Here is a 19,505-nt window from a genome sequence, read left to right on the forward strand (position 1 = left end):
ATCAATATTGAGATCACGATTAATTATCACGATTATTTGTTGATTTTAGCCAAAACAAAATTTTATTGTCACATAATTATATAATTATAACTGCTTTTACATCCATATTGTGCTACATTCCTACTAATACATCCATATTGTGCTACATTCCTCCTTTATTGAAGGATACTGTGAAGGAGTATGCCATTTCAGCTGTTGTGCGACCGCTTTCCAGACATGCATGTTTGCCGTGAAAGATACAGGCAACGCAATTTTCTGTTCACGTTAACGGCGCATGTGGTGCCTGGTATGCCCGGTATCTACCAGACGAAATAGCTACACGGATTTCTGTGGCTCATTACACTGCCACTTACATGTCTGCGTTGCGCTCTGATGCTCCGAAACCCACGTTAGAGGCAACATAAACATCACTGAATGTCACGCTAGTAAACACTAATAACACGTTACACAGAAGGTAACGTTAGCCTACCGTTAGCCACAGTAAACACTAATAACACGTTACACAGCAGGTAACGTTAGCCTACCGTTAGCCACAGTAGTAACTGGATTAAACACGGCTAAAATGTTGACTGCTAAACAGTGTAGTGTATCTGTATTTCACTGTAGGTTTCCAACAGCGGGACGTCCAACAGTCTGCTGCTAAAGCTATGAGCTAAAAGACACAAACTAGCACTGGTCACTGCTGTTGTCTGAAAAACAACACAGACGGGACAAAACGTTGCGTTTACTGGTAAACTGGTAAACATTGTGACCGGCTTATGATGACCGACTGTTACCTGTTGTGGAATTTTCCTCACGTTACTCTGTCCTCTGTGACTGTCTACATCTAGAAACTAAGCTGCGCGGTGCAGGCAGGGAACAGCTCTGATTGGCTCATGGAGACATGTGATCAGACAGTGGTTTATGGAGCGCTAGATTGGCTTTGCAAAAACTGTTCTATGAACGGAATGACGCATTTTAAATATCGCTCGATCACGCAAATTTGATCGTGGGAAGCCAAAATCGTGATCGTGATTAAAATTTGATTAATTGTGCAGCCCTAAAACAATAACGACCTTTTCAAATAAATAAATGACAAATGTGCATTTAGCATGAGCAGTGATAGTTTCTGCGGGCACTCAAACCCGGAAAACACACTGCTTTCAAAATACGCAAGGGTTTTACTGTGGTGTGTTGGTGGCAGACAAAGAGAAATTATGTGCTTTATTCACCAAAACGTTTGAATTGTATACAAGGAAGCCAGAAACATCCTCAGACACCGTCCTGTACAGGCAAGATGGCCAAAAACCCTTTGGTGGATTTTTTAGTCGCTGATGGACTTCATTTGATACCTTTTCATTTTTTCTACTTCATTGATACCTGTTATGTGAATGGAAGCATTCAGTTGTGTAAAATGCCACCACCACATCTCCCCATGCACATTTTTTATTTATTTTTTTACACAAATACATTTTGAAAGTGTTCAAATGCACTCAACTTCACCAAACCACAGACTGTATGGGTTGCAGGTGCTAGGGTAGTGGGCCAATCACATGTTGCGTTAAATCGAAAAACCGTACAAATAGTAATTTGCTTCTTGATCTGAGTACAAAAACAATGAAATGCACGTATGGTTTGACTGGAGTTTCGATACAACTTGGTACAGGGTTATTTCGGTTGTAGTCTATATCCTCGACGTTCCACTTCCGGGATTGCTGCGTTGCTGACGGAAAATCTGCTGGATTTCACTCATTTCATGCGTTGCCTTGGGCTTTCTTTGTGTTGGCATTTTAAACTCCAGTGGATTTGTGAGGACTATGGTTAACTGCTCCTCAGATCTCTGCACGGTAAATCCAGACAGCTAGCTAGACTATCTGTCCAATCGGAGTTTTCTGTTGCACGACTAAAACAACCTTTGAACGTACACACGTTCCACCAAAACAAGTTCCTTCCCGAGACTATTTTGCAGCGGCGCTGCAGCTTTTCCGGGTGCTTAGCGCCACCCAAGACAATTGTGATTGGTTTAAAGAAATGGCAATAAACCAGAGCATGTTTTCCTCCCATCCCCGAATGCTATGTGGAGTAGCCAGACCTTCCTCCAGCATGCTTTGGAGGAGGGTCTGGCAAAGCGAGGCTATTTCGGTTGATACCTTAACATGCATTGAGTACCGATACCAGGCCCAGCGGTGGTTTTCATTTTGATGAAATATTTTAATTAACTTTAACCTGAGCCCAAACGCATCGCCAAGCCCAACCAGTTATCTCTGCAACGGCTAATGATAACCTAACTCAAGCCCTAACCCAACCACTGAGGGCAACGGTAACTATTTCCTAAAGGGAAATAGAATAAATCGATGAGTTTGAAGGTTTTACAGAACCAAAAAAACTCCACTGTTTCTTAACATGGCTAACCCATTGGCTACCACAGTGGGAGGCCAGACGAGACCACTGTGATCTCATTGAAAGGAATAAGGGGGCTGAGTTTTTTAACATCTCTGAGAATTAAAGTGAAGGAACACGGCACCATTGAGCCCTGAAACATTTCGTAATAAAGCCCCAAAAATTCTCATTGAACATAAAACTGTCCACAAATTTCCTCAAAACTGACTTACAAACAAAGACATTACATTTGGATGATTCGTTGATGAAGCCTCCGAATTATCGTGAGATAATAATGAAAATATTCAGGCTTCTGTTTTTGCCCACTGGAGCGATCTGTGGAATCACAGTCTTGCCTCACTTGCAGCTTCCCAATTACTTAACCCCAGGATGCATTTCTGCTGACTGAGCATGGCACGCCGCCCTGGGCAGAAACTAAACCAACACACACAACGGGACATCAAACCACCCAGACGACTCAACACTCCAAAACACAGAATGTTTCTCCATCCAGACTCTTCAGCTGCCAACTTTAGTTTAAAAGTTCCACATTATCTCTGCTTTATTATCTGCCATCAATCACTTTGAAAGTCTTGAGCTTCTGTTTTTGTTCCATTGCGTCATCCTGAGGTTTAAGGCTTTTGGTTATTTAGGTGTTTTGGCTCATTCTGCAGATTACAGTACTTTTTCCACTGAGGGTTCACCTGGAAGATACGGTTTGACTATAAAGATGTTTGTGCTGTCAAACCTTGCAAAAAGATAAAAAAATAACTTTCTGAAAATAATGCGTGGCTTCAGTCCAGGATAATCAGATTCAGGTTCACTTCAGGGAAGCACAGAGACATAAAGTTTAACATTTATTTCCATAAAGGAATGACTGCTATGTTTCTCGTCAGTCCTGTACTGTTGGCCACTGGCAGCTGCTCCATAAAACTGTGACCTTTGACCTGTACTTCACCACAGGAGGAGATGGTTAAAAGGGAAGCTCAGCAGAAGTCCACTCTCATGGCTGTCATTTTAAAAACCAATATGAGTGAACATTGGTGTCAAAAATACAAATTTTAAAGATGCTAAACGTGGATTTAAACATCCACTTCTTTAAAAAAGATTTAACTGTGTTCGACAGCCATAAACGGTCCCAAATATACAGCAAAAAAGTCCATCATATTATATTCAAGGACTGGAGGTTTACATATTTAAGTTACAAATGTTGTCTTTGAAGAAAACAGTGAGTGTGTACCGGTCCATCCATTACAGGGGGAGACTGTTGCATTAAGAAAGTGTTGCATTATGGGTTGTTTTTTGCCTTCATGTTGCTATCATAGCAAGGTTCTTAAAGGGGAATTTAAAAGTTGCTGTTTATAGTGCATCTTTTAGAGTGACACAGAGTCTCAAATTTGTGTCCTGATTAGTGAAAATGTCGTGAACACTGGTGTCAAAAATAAAGCTGGTTTTGTAGCTCGGCTTCTCCCATTTTTAACTGCCTCAAATGAGTTTCTGGATATTACATTTGAAAAAGTGGGAATCATATTATATTTGGGAAAATAACACATTTACAACAGCAAATGATTTCCCCCCACTTTTTTCTTGAAGTAAATGACAAGAGTTTCTAATTTGTGCCCTGATGAGTGAAAATGTCTTGACTGCAGAAATGGGCCGCGGATCAAACTTTTGTCAACTGCCAAGAAGCGGTGTCACAGAATATATCAAAGAAACGCTTTTTAAAGCCTGAGAAGAGCCTGAGAGTGTGCGACTAATAGACAGGATGAGGAATTAGCTGCACTTGAAAACACATTTGGACAAGCCAAACAAATGTGGGATTTATGTTCCGCTTTGATGGAAGTATTTCATTTTTCACTTTTACGAGAGAAAACTTTTCAAAGATGAGTACTTAGAAAGAAAGTATTTCCCCACAGGACTAGTCTGATTAAATGTTTTATATTTTCAAAAAGTTGCATTATTGTTAAAAGCAGATGATGGAAATGAGAGGGTTGTTTTATAATCAGGAGAAGAAGGTGTTAGCCTTAATGCTGCTACGATAGTGAGTTTCTTAATGTCCATCTAAATGTGCCCAGTAAGCCCAGTTTAACCCCCAGGAGTTTTATGATGCTTCTGTAATGTTTTCTGAGAGCGTCCAATGGGTGCACATCATGTCCTGATGCAGAAATCTGAGGCCCAAGAATATTTTTGGAGGGCGTCTTCCATTCCTGGTAACGCTTCTGTCATAACTGTCACCAAAATCTAAACTGGTGTCTTCATCTGCGGCGTGAAAGCAGTTCCATCTGATATCCACTGAGGTCTAATCAGACAGCGGGAGGAGAGTGGAGGACTTACGTGTCTTCCCGTTGTCAGACTGGCGCAGACCTTCTCCCTCCGGGTAAACTGGGACCACAGTCACAGTGTAGGCAGTGTTCGACAGCAGGTTCCTCAGTATGGTGTTGGTGGTGCCGCCTGAAACCTGCTCCTGCTCACACACACACACACACAAACAGGATTATTACACAATGTTTCACATCCCAGAATGAGCTGTTGCATAATGTATTTTGTCCTCTTCTACTTGTGTACTGTATACTTTTATCTCTATATACCGTTACATGTCATGTTCTGTTTTTGTTACCTGCCTAGGGACTCCGCATGTAAATTAGCATTCTTGCTACTACGGCATGTTGACATCTTGTATTTCACTCTGATTGTTCATTAACGTGCTTTGGCTCAGCAGACAACAACTGCCATGATCATAGATTTATCGGGGGTGTAAATAAAGACTGTTTCTTATATTCTGATGACGTTTCCATTCATAACAAACAGACACAAGTAAAGAAAAGCTGTGCAAAGTGCATCAGTCATTCAATGACAAAGTCTGCAGACAGAGAAGAAGTGGAGCTGTGATCCCTGGGATTTGGATTCAAATTCCGCATGATCAGCACGAGGTGGGAATGATTCTCCTGCATGTCAGTCGTCAGACGAAAACGTTTAATCATTAAAAAAAAGTTACAGACGCTCTTCTTTCCGTGCAAAAAGCCTGATGCCTCACCATGTCCTCGGCGCCTCCGGCTGCAGGAACATAGACGATGCGATACTGGCGGACGTTGCCCTCCGCCGGCTCCCAGCGCACCTTCAGGGAGCTGGTGGTGGGATCAGTGACCTGCAGATTCTTCACACCGCCCAGAGCCTCTGTCAACGCAACACAACGATTACCTGACTGTCAATTTCCTGTTTGAGTTACAGCCATAGTGAAGGTCAGGCCAGGCAGCTAAGGGCGTTTTCACACCTACCTCATTCGGTCCGGACTTTCGAACTTCAGTTTCAGTTTGATCCGAACCAAAATTACAGGTGTGAAACCTCCCCCGGACCACAGTCCGGATCAAAAGACCAAATGTTGGTCCGATAAAAAAGAGGTGGTCTCGGTCCGGACCAAACTGAAACCATGGACCGGTTCGTTTATAGTGTGAAAGCATTTTTTGGATGGTTCGGACTTTCGGACCAAATACAAGAAGCTCTGGCAGGCTGTCCTCGTGTTACAAGACCGGGGAAGCTCCTTTAAGGAATAGCTCGGTGCTTAGTGTGTACATGAGAGAGTGAGAGACATAACATCATGTTAACATCATAACATATGATTGTTGATTATTCTTTAAATGCTATAGTTTGTGCTGGGACCATCTGTCTGTTTGTAGTATTTGTCTATGTTAGTCTAAGTATGTCACAGTCTGGTATAAGTATCTGTATTTTGTTGTATTTTGTATTGTCTAGCCCGTCTACAAACCAATCAGTTCTAAGTATCTGGAGACGCAGCTCACATATGGGGTGACGGCAGGACGTCGTTTTGTCACATAGAGATCTTTAGTGCATAACTGCAGTGTGAAACCAAAACTTACCGGATCAAATGTATACAATGTAACAAAAACATGAACCCTGGTCCGGACCTTGGTTCGGACTTTCAGGTGTGAAAACGCCCTAAGAAAATATGGTTCTCTCCTTGACCTCGCTGGAGCAACAGATGGGTGAGCTTTACCGCCTGGCTGACTTTCAAAAACCCTTTTCTTTGATTACCTCAACTTCCTGCTACTGTTATGACACTAAAGCATCTTGTCGGTGCGTACAATCGCTTTTTATATAACGTAATAACAAACCTGAGACATTTCTATACTCAAGTTTTTTAGTGCTATATTCAGTTAAGTGTTAAAAAGTAACAGTTCAAGAGTTGTCACAGATTAATTGACAGAATCCTGGTTGAAAGACTCGATCAGTGGATTATCTGCCGTCTGAGCGCTTCTAGGGGTTGCACCGACTTCACTCCTCCACAATGAAGTTTTGAGCTTGAAGTTGACTAGTCGCTGATCATGTGGTTTTGTCACAACACAGACCTGTGGCACATCACTGGCACAATGAGTCAAAATCCCCAGCTCATTTTGAACTTCATTTGAAGGCCACGAAACGTTTGGGACATAAAGAGATAATGGAGCTAAGGACGAGGAGAGCTGTCTGTAGCCGTTTGGATTTCTGCTACGCTAAAGGTGGGCTTTCTATACAGAAACCGGTCTAGCATTCCTTTACTGAGTAGGAAGAGAGTTGTAGAGGCAGTACTTTTATCAGTATTAGACTATGGTGATGTAATCTATAGGAATGCAGCTACATCTACATTGAAACAATTAGACTCTGTTTATCATTCCGCCCTTAGATTTATCACCGGTGATAGTTATAATACACACCACTGCGTTCTCTATAGTAATGTTGGCTGGTCCTCTCTTTCCTTGAGGCGCAGTTACCACTGGCACTTGTTTGTTTTTAAAGAAAGTAAACTTCCTCTCTATATCTCCTCCCAATTACATTGGGATCTTGGTTTCTATCAAACCAGATCCAACAATTGGCTCACTCTCAGGGTTCCTTGTTCCACACATAACTAAGCATAAACCCAATGCATTGGTTGCCAACGAGGACGGATGATAGACTTTGAACTGAGTGTTTGTTTACGGCGAACTTTTGGTTGACTGACTGTCACGGAGACACGCGACGCAGCGTTGGACATAATTACCGTGACTGGTGTGCGTAACGTTAGCGCTGGTAAACCCAGTAGTGTGAGTATAGCGTGTTGAAGCACTGTTATGGGTGTGTATGTGTTTCAGTTTCCTGTTTTATTTTGTAGTCTGTTTTTCTCCCTTGTCATGTCTTACTTCCTGCCTCGTGTTTTCCCGCCTTTTTGATTGTCTGCCCCGCCCTGATGTGTTTCACCTGTTCCTGAGCCCTCGTGTCACCTGTCCTCGTTTCACCTTGTTTACCTTGTGTATTTAGCCTCTGTGTTGTCTTTGTCTGTTGTCAGGTCATTGTATTGTATTGTGTTAGCGTATGGAGTGTACCCACCCCCCCCACCCTTTGTCTCAGTGTTCCAGTTTGTTTCGTCTTCCTGGTCGTTTGGATTCCTCTCCATTGTTTGGACTATTTTGCCTGCTTCTTCAGAACTCTTTTTGTTAAACCATTTTGCTTATTAAATCTTTGCTCTGTCGTCTCTGCATTTGGGTCCGCCATTTCTCTGAAGCTTGTTACAAGCACAAACTGAAAAACGGGGAGTTGAGCTCACTGGAAAAAGCGCCCTCTGATAAACTGGACGGGTTGCAAAATGCTAGAAAGGCAAAGCTACACAAAGCAAGCCTCTTAAGAAAATCAATACAAGGGTTGATATTAAAGGGTGATAAAATACAGGTATAGAATTCAATGACGTCATCATCAGAGTCAACTTTTAAAAATCTGAAGTCATGCAACCCCTAGTGTGCTCTAAGTTGGATTAAACACATTTTAGTGAAGGCCTTGGGGAGCTGTTCTACTGTGGACAAACTCACTTGTCTTTCCGTTTTCCGATGCACGTTTCCCCTCCGCGTCAGGGTAAATAGGCACCAGCGTCACTTTGTACTCTGTGTCCGGCCGCAGGTCTCTCAGCACCGCGTTGGTCGTCATTCCAGATACCTGAGTCTGGAAAGCACAAAATGACAAAATAACACATCTGTAGAGGAATCTCAACCGTGGATACACGATGGACTTTTGATCGCATCATACGATCTTTATCAGCAAGAGTTAGCTTAGTTTTCACAGAAATGTGGACGTTTCATCTGCTGAGGAAGATTTTGGGATTCAATCGAAAGCTCAAGAACAGCTACTAAATGGACCTTGTAGCGAGATTGTTTAGTCAGCTAGTTTAATTCAATTTAGCTGGCTTTCGTCTGACACATAAAAAACTTAAATAAAAATGGGAAAACTAGCAGCTGTTAGAGTATAGCAAGTAAAGCAAGTCTTTGATGTATTTTTTTCTTTAACAGAAAAAGCAGTTGACAAACAAACTAAATGGAAATGAAGTTCCATTATTTTTTATTATCTCAATAGAAAATAGCGCTGCATGATATGAGGAAAATATCCGATAGGGATTATTTTGACTGATATTGCGATTGCGATATGATTCACGATATTGGAGGGAATGATCCTTTTTGTATCATTATTATCATTTTCATTGAAAACTATTATGATTAGAAGAAATTAAAATTGTGATAGTGTGATTTTTGCGAGGATCTGTACCAAACAAAGATGTTTTCTTTAGTCTGTAGGACAGGATTTGTAGATCTGTAGGCCGGGACGTCTCTGCAGCACCACAACACTTCATTCAGAACGGTTGGACACATATTTTGCCTTTAACAAATATTGCGCCCGCCTGCGATTTGGATATTGCACTAGTCCATATTGCAATTTCCATATAACTGCGCTTAATTGTGCAGCCCTGATAGAAAACCGACCATGCGGGCGCCTGGGTAGCTCACCTGGTATAGCGTGCGCCCATATATAAAGGTTCACTTCTCCACGCAGCCGCTGCTGGTTTCGAAGCCGACTATGTGGCCCTTTGCTGCATGTCATTCCCCCTCTCTCTCCCCTTTTTCATGTCTTCAGCTGTCAGCAAACATAAATGCCTAAAATGCCGGAAAAAATCATCTTTAAAAAAGAAAACCTACCACGCTCTCGGCTCCGCCGCTGACGGGGACGTAGATGATTTGGTACTGCCTGACGTCGCCCTCGGCAGGCTCCCAGCGTACCCGGAGGGAGTTGGTTGTGGGGTCGGTCACCTGCAGGTTCTTCACTCCACCCAGAGGTTCTGAAAAACCAGGCGAGACACATCACAGGCTGAAACAACTGCTGCACATAATCCTCGCTGTGTGTATTATCCTGCAGGGTGCACCGGACGGGTGGGGCTCGCCTCATCAGGACGGTCCAGATGTCTCAATACTGGGTAGGTTTTCTATCACAGAGGAGTGTCTTTTCCTGTCCTCACACTGTCTAAACGTTCTGGTATTCTATGAGGCAATTTAAAACATCCCTATTAGACAGTATTTAAACTTAAAAGAATTTCTCCGAGGAAAAAAATAAAAAAAAAGGGTTAACGGCTACGAATAATCCTGAGCGTTTGTTTTATCCTGCAGGGTGCCCCAGATGGGTGGGTTTACCACATCAGGAGTGTCCAGATGTATCAGAGTCAAGAGACTTTCTGGCACTCATTATGTTGTTTTGTGAGCCACAAATGTCCAAATAAACAAGGTCTGTATACCCATTCTCCGTCTTAAAGGACCATACCGATGGTTCTCTTGCATGTTTTAGCCCATTAAATACAGAGTTGACTTTACATTACTGGCAGGTTTTCAGATTTTCAGTCTCTCAGGCAGCCTGTGGTTCCATTTCACTACTCTGGCATAAAAAAAGTACATTTTCTCAAAGGTATTTTACTGTAGTGTGGTAATGCTGTTTCCTGCAGACGGTTTACAAAACTGTCCTTTAGGTAGTAGAATCAAGAACGCTGTAATAACCACGAGTCAGCTGCTAAAAAGATTTATATCTACCAGCTATGCTGTATGTGAATACATCAATTAAGATTTCTATAAAAGGTTAAAAACATGATCACAATCTCCTGGTTAAAGACAAAACCTCCAAATACTGAGCAACGGAGCGAAGGAGTCACAGTGGTTTAGTTCAGGGCATCCTGGTTGCCTACGGGTTCCTCCGAACCCCACAACCCAACAGACATATTGTTATTTTTTCTTTTTAAATCACCAAAATTACATCATTTATCGGAGCCAGAAACTGTAAAAACAGAAATTATTGTCCAGATTTCCGTGAACGTGTGACGAACGCTTCTGTCACTTTATTCTACATGTCTCAAAAATAAACCGTCAGCGCCATGATTGACTTGGCTGAGACCAACAGTCACGTCAACATGTACTGAACTGCAGCTACAACTACACCGAGCAGAGAGGACAAGCGAGGTTGGATTTAGAGTGATTGAAGGTTAATTGTAAGCATCATCTTGTGGAGCTGCCCAACCTCGCCTGATATGAAGAGTGTCTCTGAGAAGCAAGCAGTGGAGCTACATCACACAGCAAATGCCACATATCTAAGGAGTGAGGTGAATGGGAACAGTTTTTCTTTTAAGGGAGACAGGAACATGTTGTTCTATGTGATCCTTCAATGACAATAAAGGCATTCATTCATTCATTTATTCATTCGAACATTCATGCAGAGGCTGTGATTCATTTGCCACCGGTTATGTGGCGGCAAGAAGCTTAACACATCGCTAACAAATGTCTGGTTCCAGCATTGGCCGGGGAATCTTCGTTGTATGTCATGCCCTATCTTTCTGTCCACATTTGTACTGTCAGCTTTCTTCTGAACTGTCTATGCAGTTGTTATGCAGAGATGGGCCATACCCCAACTATGTACCTAAGATTAATAGCACATGTTGTTTTGTTTCTGATTAATTTTCTATTCTTTTTTTTCTGTTCTCCGTGGATCTCATCTCCTCTGTGAGTCGCAATAAAAACAAAATAAATCATGCAAACATCAATGGCATGAAAAGAATAATGGGAGTTTCATAGTTGTGTAGTCTTGCAAGAAAACATCAGCTCTTTGGATGTCGCATAGTCCTCAAATGCACCAACTGGGAGAGATTTCCCGAACCAGTTCAAACTGTTTAGCATCCTTTGGAAAGGTATGCACAGTTTTAAAGACTTGGACTTCCAGGACAGTGAACAATGGGTCCATTTAATTCCCCTTAACTGCATCCACATTTTCCTCACTTGTATATTTTGATTCTTAGTCTCTCCCACTGACAACACAAGAGGAGAGATTTTCTGTCTTTCCTCTCAGGCATCATCTGACACGACAGGCAAAGACCAATCTAATAAGAGAATCAGCATGTACAAAGAGTCCTCATCACATGAAATCAGACCAATAGGACCATGTCGACATTTCAATCTAATGTCAGCGCTCTGCTTTTCTTTACCTAGCTGAGATCCCACTGGTTAACAGTTTAGAATGACCATCAACGTTGCGTTTCAACAGGAAACGCATCACTTTAATGAGGTAAAGATGACATTTAAATTTTTTTTTTTTTATACATTCTTTAATAGCCCAGAACCGGTATGATCCTTTCAGAGCAGCAAAGATGAATCATTTAATCGTATAGTTGTCAAATATTGAATTAATCGTCAACTATTTCTTTTGAGAAAAAAAAAACTATTTCTCCGATTGCAGCATGTTAAATGTGAATGTGTTCTAGTTTCTTCTCTCCTTTGTGACAGTTAACTGAATATCTTTGAGTTGTGGACAAACATTTGAGGACGTCATTTTGGGCTTTTTGGGAAACACTGATTTTCTGAAATTTTTTATAGACCAAACAACTAATCCTATAATGGAGGAAAAAATCCACATATTGGTGTTAAACAATAATAATCATTACTTTCAGCCCTAGAGCCTTTAAAGTTGTATTTTATAGAATGAGTGGTAAGTAAATGGCTGCCAGTCAAGTGAGATGTCATAAGTCTGGAACAAACTAACTCTCAGTGTTTGCTCAGTCCTGCAGGGTGCACCAGATGCAGTAAAGATGCAGATACATTCCTGCCTTAGTCCTATCTGCTAATCTCCCATCTGACACAAACAATACAACGGAGGCATAGTTTGAGATTTGATTATTTCACTCTCGTGCTTTCAGGAATGTGAGCTCTGTCCACTGTTGCGCTCATTGTGTGTCCACGTGGACGAGAGCTGAATGTCTTCGAATGTAAACGCGAGTCACTCACTTGTCTTTCCCTTCTCAGCCTGCCGAATGCCCTCCACGTCCGGGTACACGGGAACAACAGCCACATTGTAGACGGTGTCGGTGTCCAGATTCCTCAGGATGGTGGTGGTGGTTCCTCCTGAGACCTCCTCCTGTGGGTGGGTTAAAACCGCCGTCAGCACGGTAACGACTTAATGTAATAATGGTGAGAATGTCTGAATCCACAGTGAAGCGAACAGGAGTGGAGCCGTGCTGAAACCTTTCCAGGGTTCAACGATACGTTTTTTTTTCACTTGTGCGGTCGAGCAAGTAAAAAAAAATAATATATATATAATATAATATATATATATAATAATATAATTCTTTCTTTTGAAAAACATTTAAAAAAAATGTTTGAAAAAAAATAAAAAAACGTAAAAAAAAGAAATAAAAATTCAACAAAAACATCAAAACATAAAAAAAAGTCAAATGTTGAAAGCATCAAGAGTGTAAATTTCCCCCCCGAAAAAAACCCCGTCAAAAGCATTAAGCACCAACTCAATTCTTGATTGGCCAACGGTACATTCAAATCAAATCATCAACAAGCATTCTCCGACGGCAAGAGAACGATAACGCCATTTATGATACGATGATGCCCTCTGGGGGTGTTATATTTACTTGCCTGATGTGGCGTTTTGCTTGCCCCGGGCCATCGAGGCAACCATTATCGTTGAACCCTGCTTTCGAGGCCTGGATACAAAGTTATGACTCGGTCGGAAACTTGTAAACACTCATCATATAACGAAAACAGTGTGTACCATTTTTTCTTCTCCTCCTGGTTGAGCAGCGTAGAAGACTTTGTAGCTGCGGACGTTTCCCACCGCTGGATCCCAGCGGACCGTCAGGCTGCTGGTGGTCGGGTCGATGACCTGCAAGTTCTTCACTCCACCCAAAGGATCTACGGAGGAGCAATTACAGACAAAAGGGATTTATAGATTAATTGTGTAGGTCATTTACTAACATTGTGATGATTGTCTCCTCAAAGCACGGCCCCAGTTTATTCCATCTTTCCAGAGCTGCAAAGATCAATCGTTTAGTTGTCAGCTATTAAATTAAAGGTGCACTATGAGTTCCTGTCACTTCTGTTGACATTCCAAGTAAATTTCAAACAAAACAGAGCAAGCTCGCCCCTCCCCCCCATGTTCTCCTCTGTGACAGTTAACTGAATATATTTTGAGTTGTGGACAAAACAAGACATTTGAGGATGTTATCTTGGGCTTTGGAGAAACACTGATCCACATTTTTCACCATTTTCTGACATTTTATAGACCAAACGAACTAATCGATTAAACGAGAAAAAAATTCAACAGATTAATTGACAATTAAAATAATGGCTACATCTTTCTCTCACTTTTCAGGGATTTTGTTAAACCTGCGTCCAACCTCGAGGGGAGGGTCCAGATGGACCACCAAAGCAGGTTGTGTCACTCTGTCGGTCTGAACGGGGCATTATTTATTGTTCCCATAAAGGTTCAATGTTGAGTAAGCAATAATACATGCTGTTGTGTACTGATATAATGATATATTTTCTATATGAGTACTCATTAGTGTATATTATCTCGCTTATACCACGACCACTCACCAACAGAAAATTCAAATCAAAGTTGGATCTTTGGTAACACTTTACTTGAAAGTATCTACATAAGACTGACATGACACTGTCATGAACACATGACACTGTCATAACACAGTCATGACACATGAACTCTAACTCTAACCCAAAAATAACTTGTCATGACAAAAACCAAATGACACTTACTAAAAGAAGCCTTATGTCATAGACATTTATGAGTTGTTTATAATGTTTATGACACGTTCATGACAGTGTCATGTCACTCTTATGTAGATACCTTCAAGTGAAGTGTTACCGGATCTTGTTCAGAAAACATGGCGAAGGAAGTTTTACACTGTATTTTCAAAGAGTCCTTGCTACGTACAGTAAATTTACTGTTGAAATGTTGAAGATTGGGATATTTAATGTGTCATTAATCAGACGCCAATAAACAATCACCTCCTGCTCATGTTTACGAACCTTACTGGTCTCAGATACATTCTTTAAAACAAGAGTTAAGTGTCTTGTTGTTTGGGAAATGTTCTCATTTCTTTAAAGTCTTAAGTCGTCACTCTGGTTCTGCTGGTGAAGCAAACATACCCGACATCTTTCACTTAGGCAAACAAATCTACGGCATCCCAATTAGTGAGGACAGGACTTTTTATTAAATCATTTTATTATACTACTTTGATGATTTAGGATGATTTGACAAACGCCTGTATTTTTAGGTTAAATTTCTGGCTAACAGTTTCACGATTCCGGTGCCACATCACTAACATTTGTCCGATAGAAAAATGTATTTATAGCTGCTGAAGTTGTTTCGAAGAAGTCTCTAAAACTGACCTGCAAGAACTGCCCCATTTTTTGTGGTTTGGTCTTATTTCTTCTTCTTGTACTTACTTTTAATATTTTTACGGCACCCTGTCAATCTATAAGTCACGTCTTTGTTGTCTTTATTAGTTCATGGTGAGTTTAAGATTTAGAGACTTTAAGGTTTTTGGCCTATGTAGGTTATTAAGTTGTATTTTACTCTATTTTATTCTTTTTCCACATCCAAAAGAAAAACACATTCATGAGTTCTGGCTTAGCGTTGTTCTTCTCTCAGGATCCAGGCCACTTCCTGCAGCTACAAATCGATCAACAGACTCATCTGAACTCACTTGTCTTCCCGTTTGCGGACTGCGACTTGCCCTCCATCTCGTGGTAGACTGGCACGACGGTCACGGTGTACTCAGTGTTGGGCTCCAGTTTCCTCAGGACGGTGGAGGTGGTGGTCCCAGACACCTGGTCCTGGTCGCGGAGAGAGGAAACAACTTTGAACTCGGTGAACTCTAAGAATTGGGACAACTCTTAGAAAAAGAAAAGAGAGGTTTTGGCAGACGCAGAAAGACTCTCAGACTGAACAATGTCACAGTTTAATGTGTTGTGAGCCCAGTTTTCTTGGATGCAGCTTTAACTGTTTTTGTGCGGCTCAGTAACAGGAACAGTAGAAGCTTGGAGATAAAGGCGGATTTAAGCAGAATGCTTCCACTGTCCTGGGACAGTCTGGGCCTTCGAGCAAAGCACCAAACTGGCAAAAAGAAGGAGAGCATGCAAATTTAATATTTATCCATTTAATCCAATAGTATGTCCTGCAATCTGCCAGTGAGCTGAGATAACTCCAGTTGTTTCCAAACCAAATCATCTCATTTCATTACTGGAACCAAGTGACATAATCTTGAGGGTAATGAAATGGACCCCCTCAAGACATTGTCACTGCTTCATAGAATACTGTTGAAACTGCCGTGGAGATGAGTTTAACCATCCCACAATACTCTCAAATGTTTCCCATTAGATGTGAGTCAATGTAAAACAACATTATTCTGTGGTTTTCATCTTTCGATAACGTTATATTGCTCTTTTTCCAGGACAAAAAAAGGAAAGAAAGCTCTTGCATGAAACTGCTTTGGAAACAAGTGTTATCATGTCACGCCACTGGCTTTCTCCACTAGTGTTGAGGGAATTTGAATTTGAGGCCAAAAGTGAGACTAAGCTATTTGCTCACACAGTACAGAAGAAGAATAACATGTCCCCATTCAATCAGACAACATGGGAGCAGAGCGGACATAAACAGCCAGACAACTTCTCCAGAACAGTAAAATTCGGTAGCAGTCTGGTCCTACACTCCAGAAAATAAAGGTTTTATGCTTTGTATGGTCTAATCTAATCTTAGAGTGAACATCAGCTCTTAACATCAGCTCTCAAATTTGGTTCATTTAACTCCTTTAAATACAGTTTTTCACCTTAAGTAGCTTTAAGGTTAGAAGCATTAACAGTCAGTGGTGCCGCTGTATAAATGCAGAATCTCTGGTAAAGTTCGGTCCTTTAATTAAGCATGCAACACAGAGGCTTCTAAAAACAACACATTATTCACAGTGGACTAATGGCCCAAAGAATCCACAATCAAAGACAGATGCAGTTACAATAATTCAAAATAAATAACTGTCAGTTACAGAGGGACAGAATGAGAGGATTTTAAATAAAGGTTTATTCTGACTGCCACTGAACAATTTTTACTTTATGAGAGCTAAAATGCCTCAAAGTGGCAAAATAAACATATCTCATTTCACATTCCAGGCAGTCATAAAACCAAGATACTAATGGGGCATGGATGAAGTTTTCAGCTTTTGGTAAAAACCCAACATCTGGAACAGGCAAAGCCTTACAGTTACATAAAAATGGCTGAGTTCTGCCCACTATGCTGCCATGAAGTAGAGTTGTTTCGATACCAATACCAGTATCGGAAATGCCTCCGATACTGCCTATAATGCTGGTATCGGTATGTGAATCTATGCACCGATGCAATACCGGGTAATTTGGCACCGAAAAAAAATCTACTCTAAAGTAGTTTATTTATCTTCTTTTTCTGTTATGACTGACTGTAAAAGTAGATAATAAAAGAAAGTTCTTTGGTATTCTTTCTCTGTAACCTGTGCCAGGTCATACGAACAATAGTCTGGATCGACGACAGTTCATTTACTGGATAGTTGGTGGAACAACCTTCCTTCACCTTGCAAAACTGGTTCGTTTCGAGAAACAACAACAAACTTCGAGCTAGCAAGCTACACGCTAAAAAATCTCAAGTTTTAAAGAAAATTTGGATCGTGCAACAAGGCAAGCCTGCTCGGTTCTTTCGGGGAATGATTGTAAAGATTTACAAAGAATATGTTTAGGGCATTTCCTCTCTAACTGGGACGTTTTGGGACCGATTGGTGGGATTGCTGTGGACAAAGTACATATGGCAATACACTAGTAAGAGCTAATGAGGTTTAACCATGTATCAGCTGATTTAAATAGCTCACGTTACTGTATTGTGTCAACAGTTCACTTCATTTAATATTGTATGTGGCGTTTTCTTTTGCGGATTGCAAATGTTCCACCAAAGCAAGTTCCTTCCCAAGACTATATAGCAGAGCCACCATCGCTGTTTGGTTTGGTTTAGAGAAATGCAAAAAAAAAAAAAACGTTTTTCTCCTATTCAGGAGTGTATGTGTAAAGAGGCTACTGTAACCTAAGCCAGGTCATACGAACAATGATAGCAATGACATAACGCACTGGTATTTGATCATGCTTGGTATCGGCCGATATGAAAGTTCAGGTATCGGGAAGGAAAGAATGGTGCTGATCATCTCTACCATTAAGTGTCTCTTACTTAGCAGTAAATACCAACTTAGGAAAAGTGTTGAACCTGGTGGCATACTATTTACTGAGTCGTAACCAGATGCAGACTTACCACATCCTGCTCTCCTCCGGCAGTGGGCACCCAGATCACGATGTACTCGCGTACATTTCCCTCCGCGGCGTCCCAGCGGACGTTCAGGGTGCTGGTGGTGGGATCGGTAACCTTCAGGTTTCTCGCAAAACCCAGTGGCTCTAAGCAGAGACACCAAACAGGAAGACGGATTCAGCGCTTGGATCGGAGCGTCGCACAGCTGCTGTCTAGTCAGAGGTTACTGGAGTCCAGGGGGCAGTTTATCCAGATGTTGGACGGCAAAGAAAATGGTTCTTCTCTGGCTTATTTTTCTTTAGGTTAGTGAGACTGATGCTGTTGAATACTGTGTTGCACAACTCTTGAATGCACCGTTTTTATTAGTGTCACTTGGGCCTCTCTGTGACACCAGTAGAAATCACTGTTCCTGACAATCTCAAGGGATTTTATTTGATGCTGCCCACTTGACACTGCCCACTTTCCAAGTGATGAAATTGTTCTCAATCAATCTGTTGGTTGTGTGCTGCTAGGATGTTTGATGTTTTGTGCCTTTAATTATGTTTTGTGCCTTTTTATTGAACCTCCAACTGCAAATCAAATTTCCCCTTGAGGGACAATAAAGAACTCTGAACTGAACAACTGGGAAGCTAACAACACAATAGCACAATAGCAAAGATGTCTGTTGGTTGTGATGTTGCACAAGGCAAAATATATCCACAACCAACATTTTCATCAACTAGGAAAGGCTACGTTTACTGCACAAAATGTATGGTGGCAGAACATCTGAAACATTTAAAGTTACTGATATCAAAATTGAAGTTGAATTTGCAGTCAGAATACATTTAGCTGAAATAGCCACCCTCAGGACAACCTGTACATTTTTAGCTCCACTTCTGCTAAGGTTCAAAGAATAGCTACCTTTAATATGTCTCTTTTTCTTTGCGATTGTCCTTTGACTTTTCAGTAGCCTTCAACTGTTCCTCAATAAGACTTAAAGAGGAAATTATGTGTTTAATGATCTCTTGGAGACTCGGGTGCTTTTTCAAGGTTCATTGAAGCCCTCGAACCTGAATAAAATCTTAAATACCAAACAACCAATAGCTCATGACCACAGATACTCACTTGTCTTCCCTTCGTCGGTCAGGCTGGGTCCGTCTCCCTCTGCGTAGACCGGGACCACAGTGACGGTGTAGCGGGTGTCCGGCAGGAGCTTCTCTAGGATCGTTGTGGTGGTGCTCTCCGACACTTGCTCCTGCGAAGGCAAAGTGAGTCAATCAAAATAGGGTTCCCCGCGCATCTTCCAGCAGCAAGCAGCTAAATCTCTCTCAGGACAGAGAACTTCCAAGAGAACAACCCGTTCTCGCTCCCAACTCGTAAAATACGGACGTTTGGGCAGTGGCTGTCAGCGTCAGATACGTCGGAAAAAGCGCCCTTCGGCGTGTGTTTAGAACGCACCGGGGAGAGCAGCAGCAGCTCCACGCCGTTTGAAGATGACGTAGCATTAGGAGCGGCTACGGTAGCGAGTAGTATGAAAGCCCGAAAATCCGCATAGGGAGGTTGGTTGGGGGGATGGATGGGTCAAACAACACAGGACTTTCACCGGGGATCGTGTCCCGCGTGTCACGTTTCCTAAACCCAACTGTCCCGTTCTTCTTTATCTAAACCCAACTGTCCCGTTCTTCTTTTCCTAAACCCAACTGTCCCGTTCTTCTTTACCTAAACCCAAC

The 19,505-nt window shown here is 41.7% G+C and overlaps 1 protein-coding gene across 5 annotated transcripts in view; it reads right to left on the minus strand.

Moving 5' to 3' along the window:
• The window catches only part of col12a1b (collagen, type XII, alpha 1b), a 153,423-nt gene that overhangs the window by 57,278 nt on the left and 76,640 nt on the right, over nucleotides 1-19,505 (minus strand). For all 5 annotated transcript variants that reach the window (XM_039782832.1, XM_039782833.1, XM_039782831.1 and 2 more), the window contains 9 exons: nucleotides 18,901-19,030; nucleotides 17,803-17,942; nucleotides 15,191-15,320; nucleotides 13,237-13,376; nucleotides 12,462-12,591; nucleotides 9,348-9,487; nucleotides 8,193-8,322; nucleotides 5,393-5,532; nucleotides 4,693-4,822 (listed from right to left, as the gene is read on the minus strand). In XM_039782832.1, the coding sequence (XP_039638766.1) occupies nucleotides 4,693-4,822; nucleotides 5,393-5,532; nucleotides 8,193-8,322; nucleotides 9,348-9,487; nucleotides 12,462-12,591; nucleotides 13,237-13,376; nucleotides 15,191-15,320; nucleotides 17,803-17,942; nucleotides 18,901-19,030 (1,210 nt within the window). The remainder of the gene's footprint in view (nucleotides 1-4,692; nucleotides 4,823-5,392; nucleotides 5,533-8,192; nucleotides 8,323-9,347; nucleotides 9,488-12,461; nucleotides 12,592-13,236; nucleotides 13,377-15,190; nucleotides 15,321-17,802; nucleotides 17,943-18,900; nucleotides 19,031-19,505) is intronic.

The sequence above is a fragment of the Perca fluviatilis genome, chromosome 18 (assembly GCF_010015445.1).
Source record: "Perca fluviatilis chromosome 18, GENO_Pfluv_1.0, whole genome shotgun sequence".
In the NCBI taxonomy this organism is placed as follows: domain Eukaryota; kingdom Metazoa; phylum Chordata; class Actinopteri; order Perciformes; family Percidae; genus Perca; species Perca fluviatilis.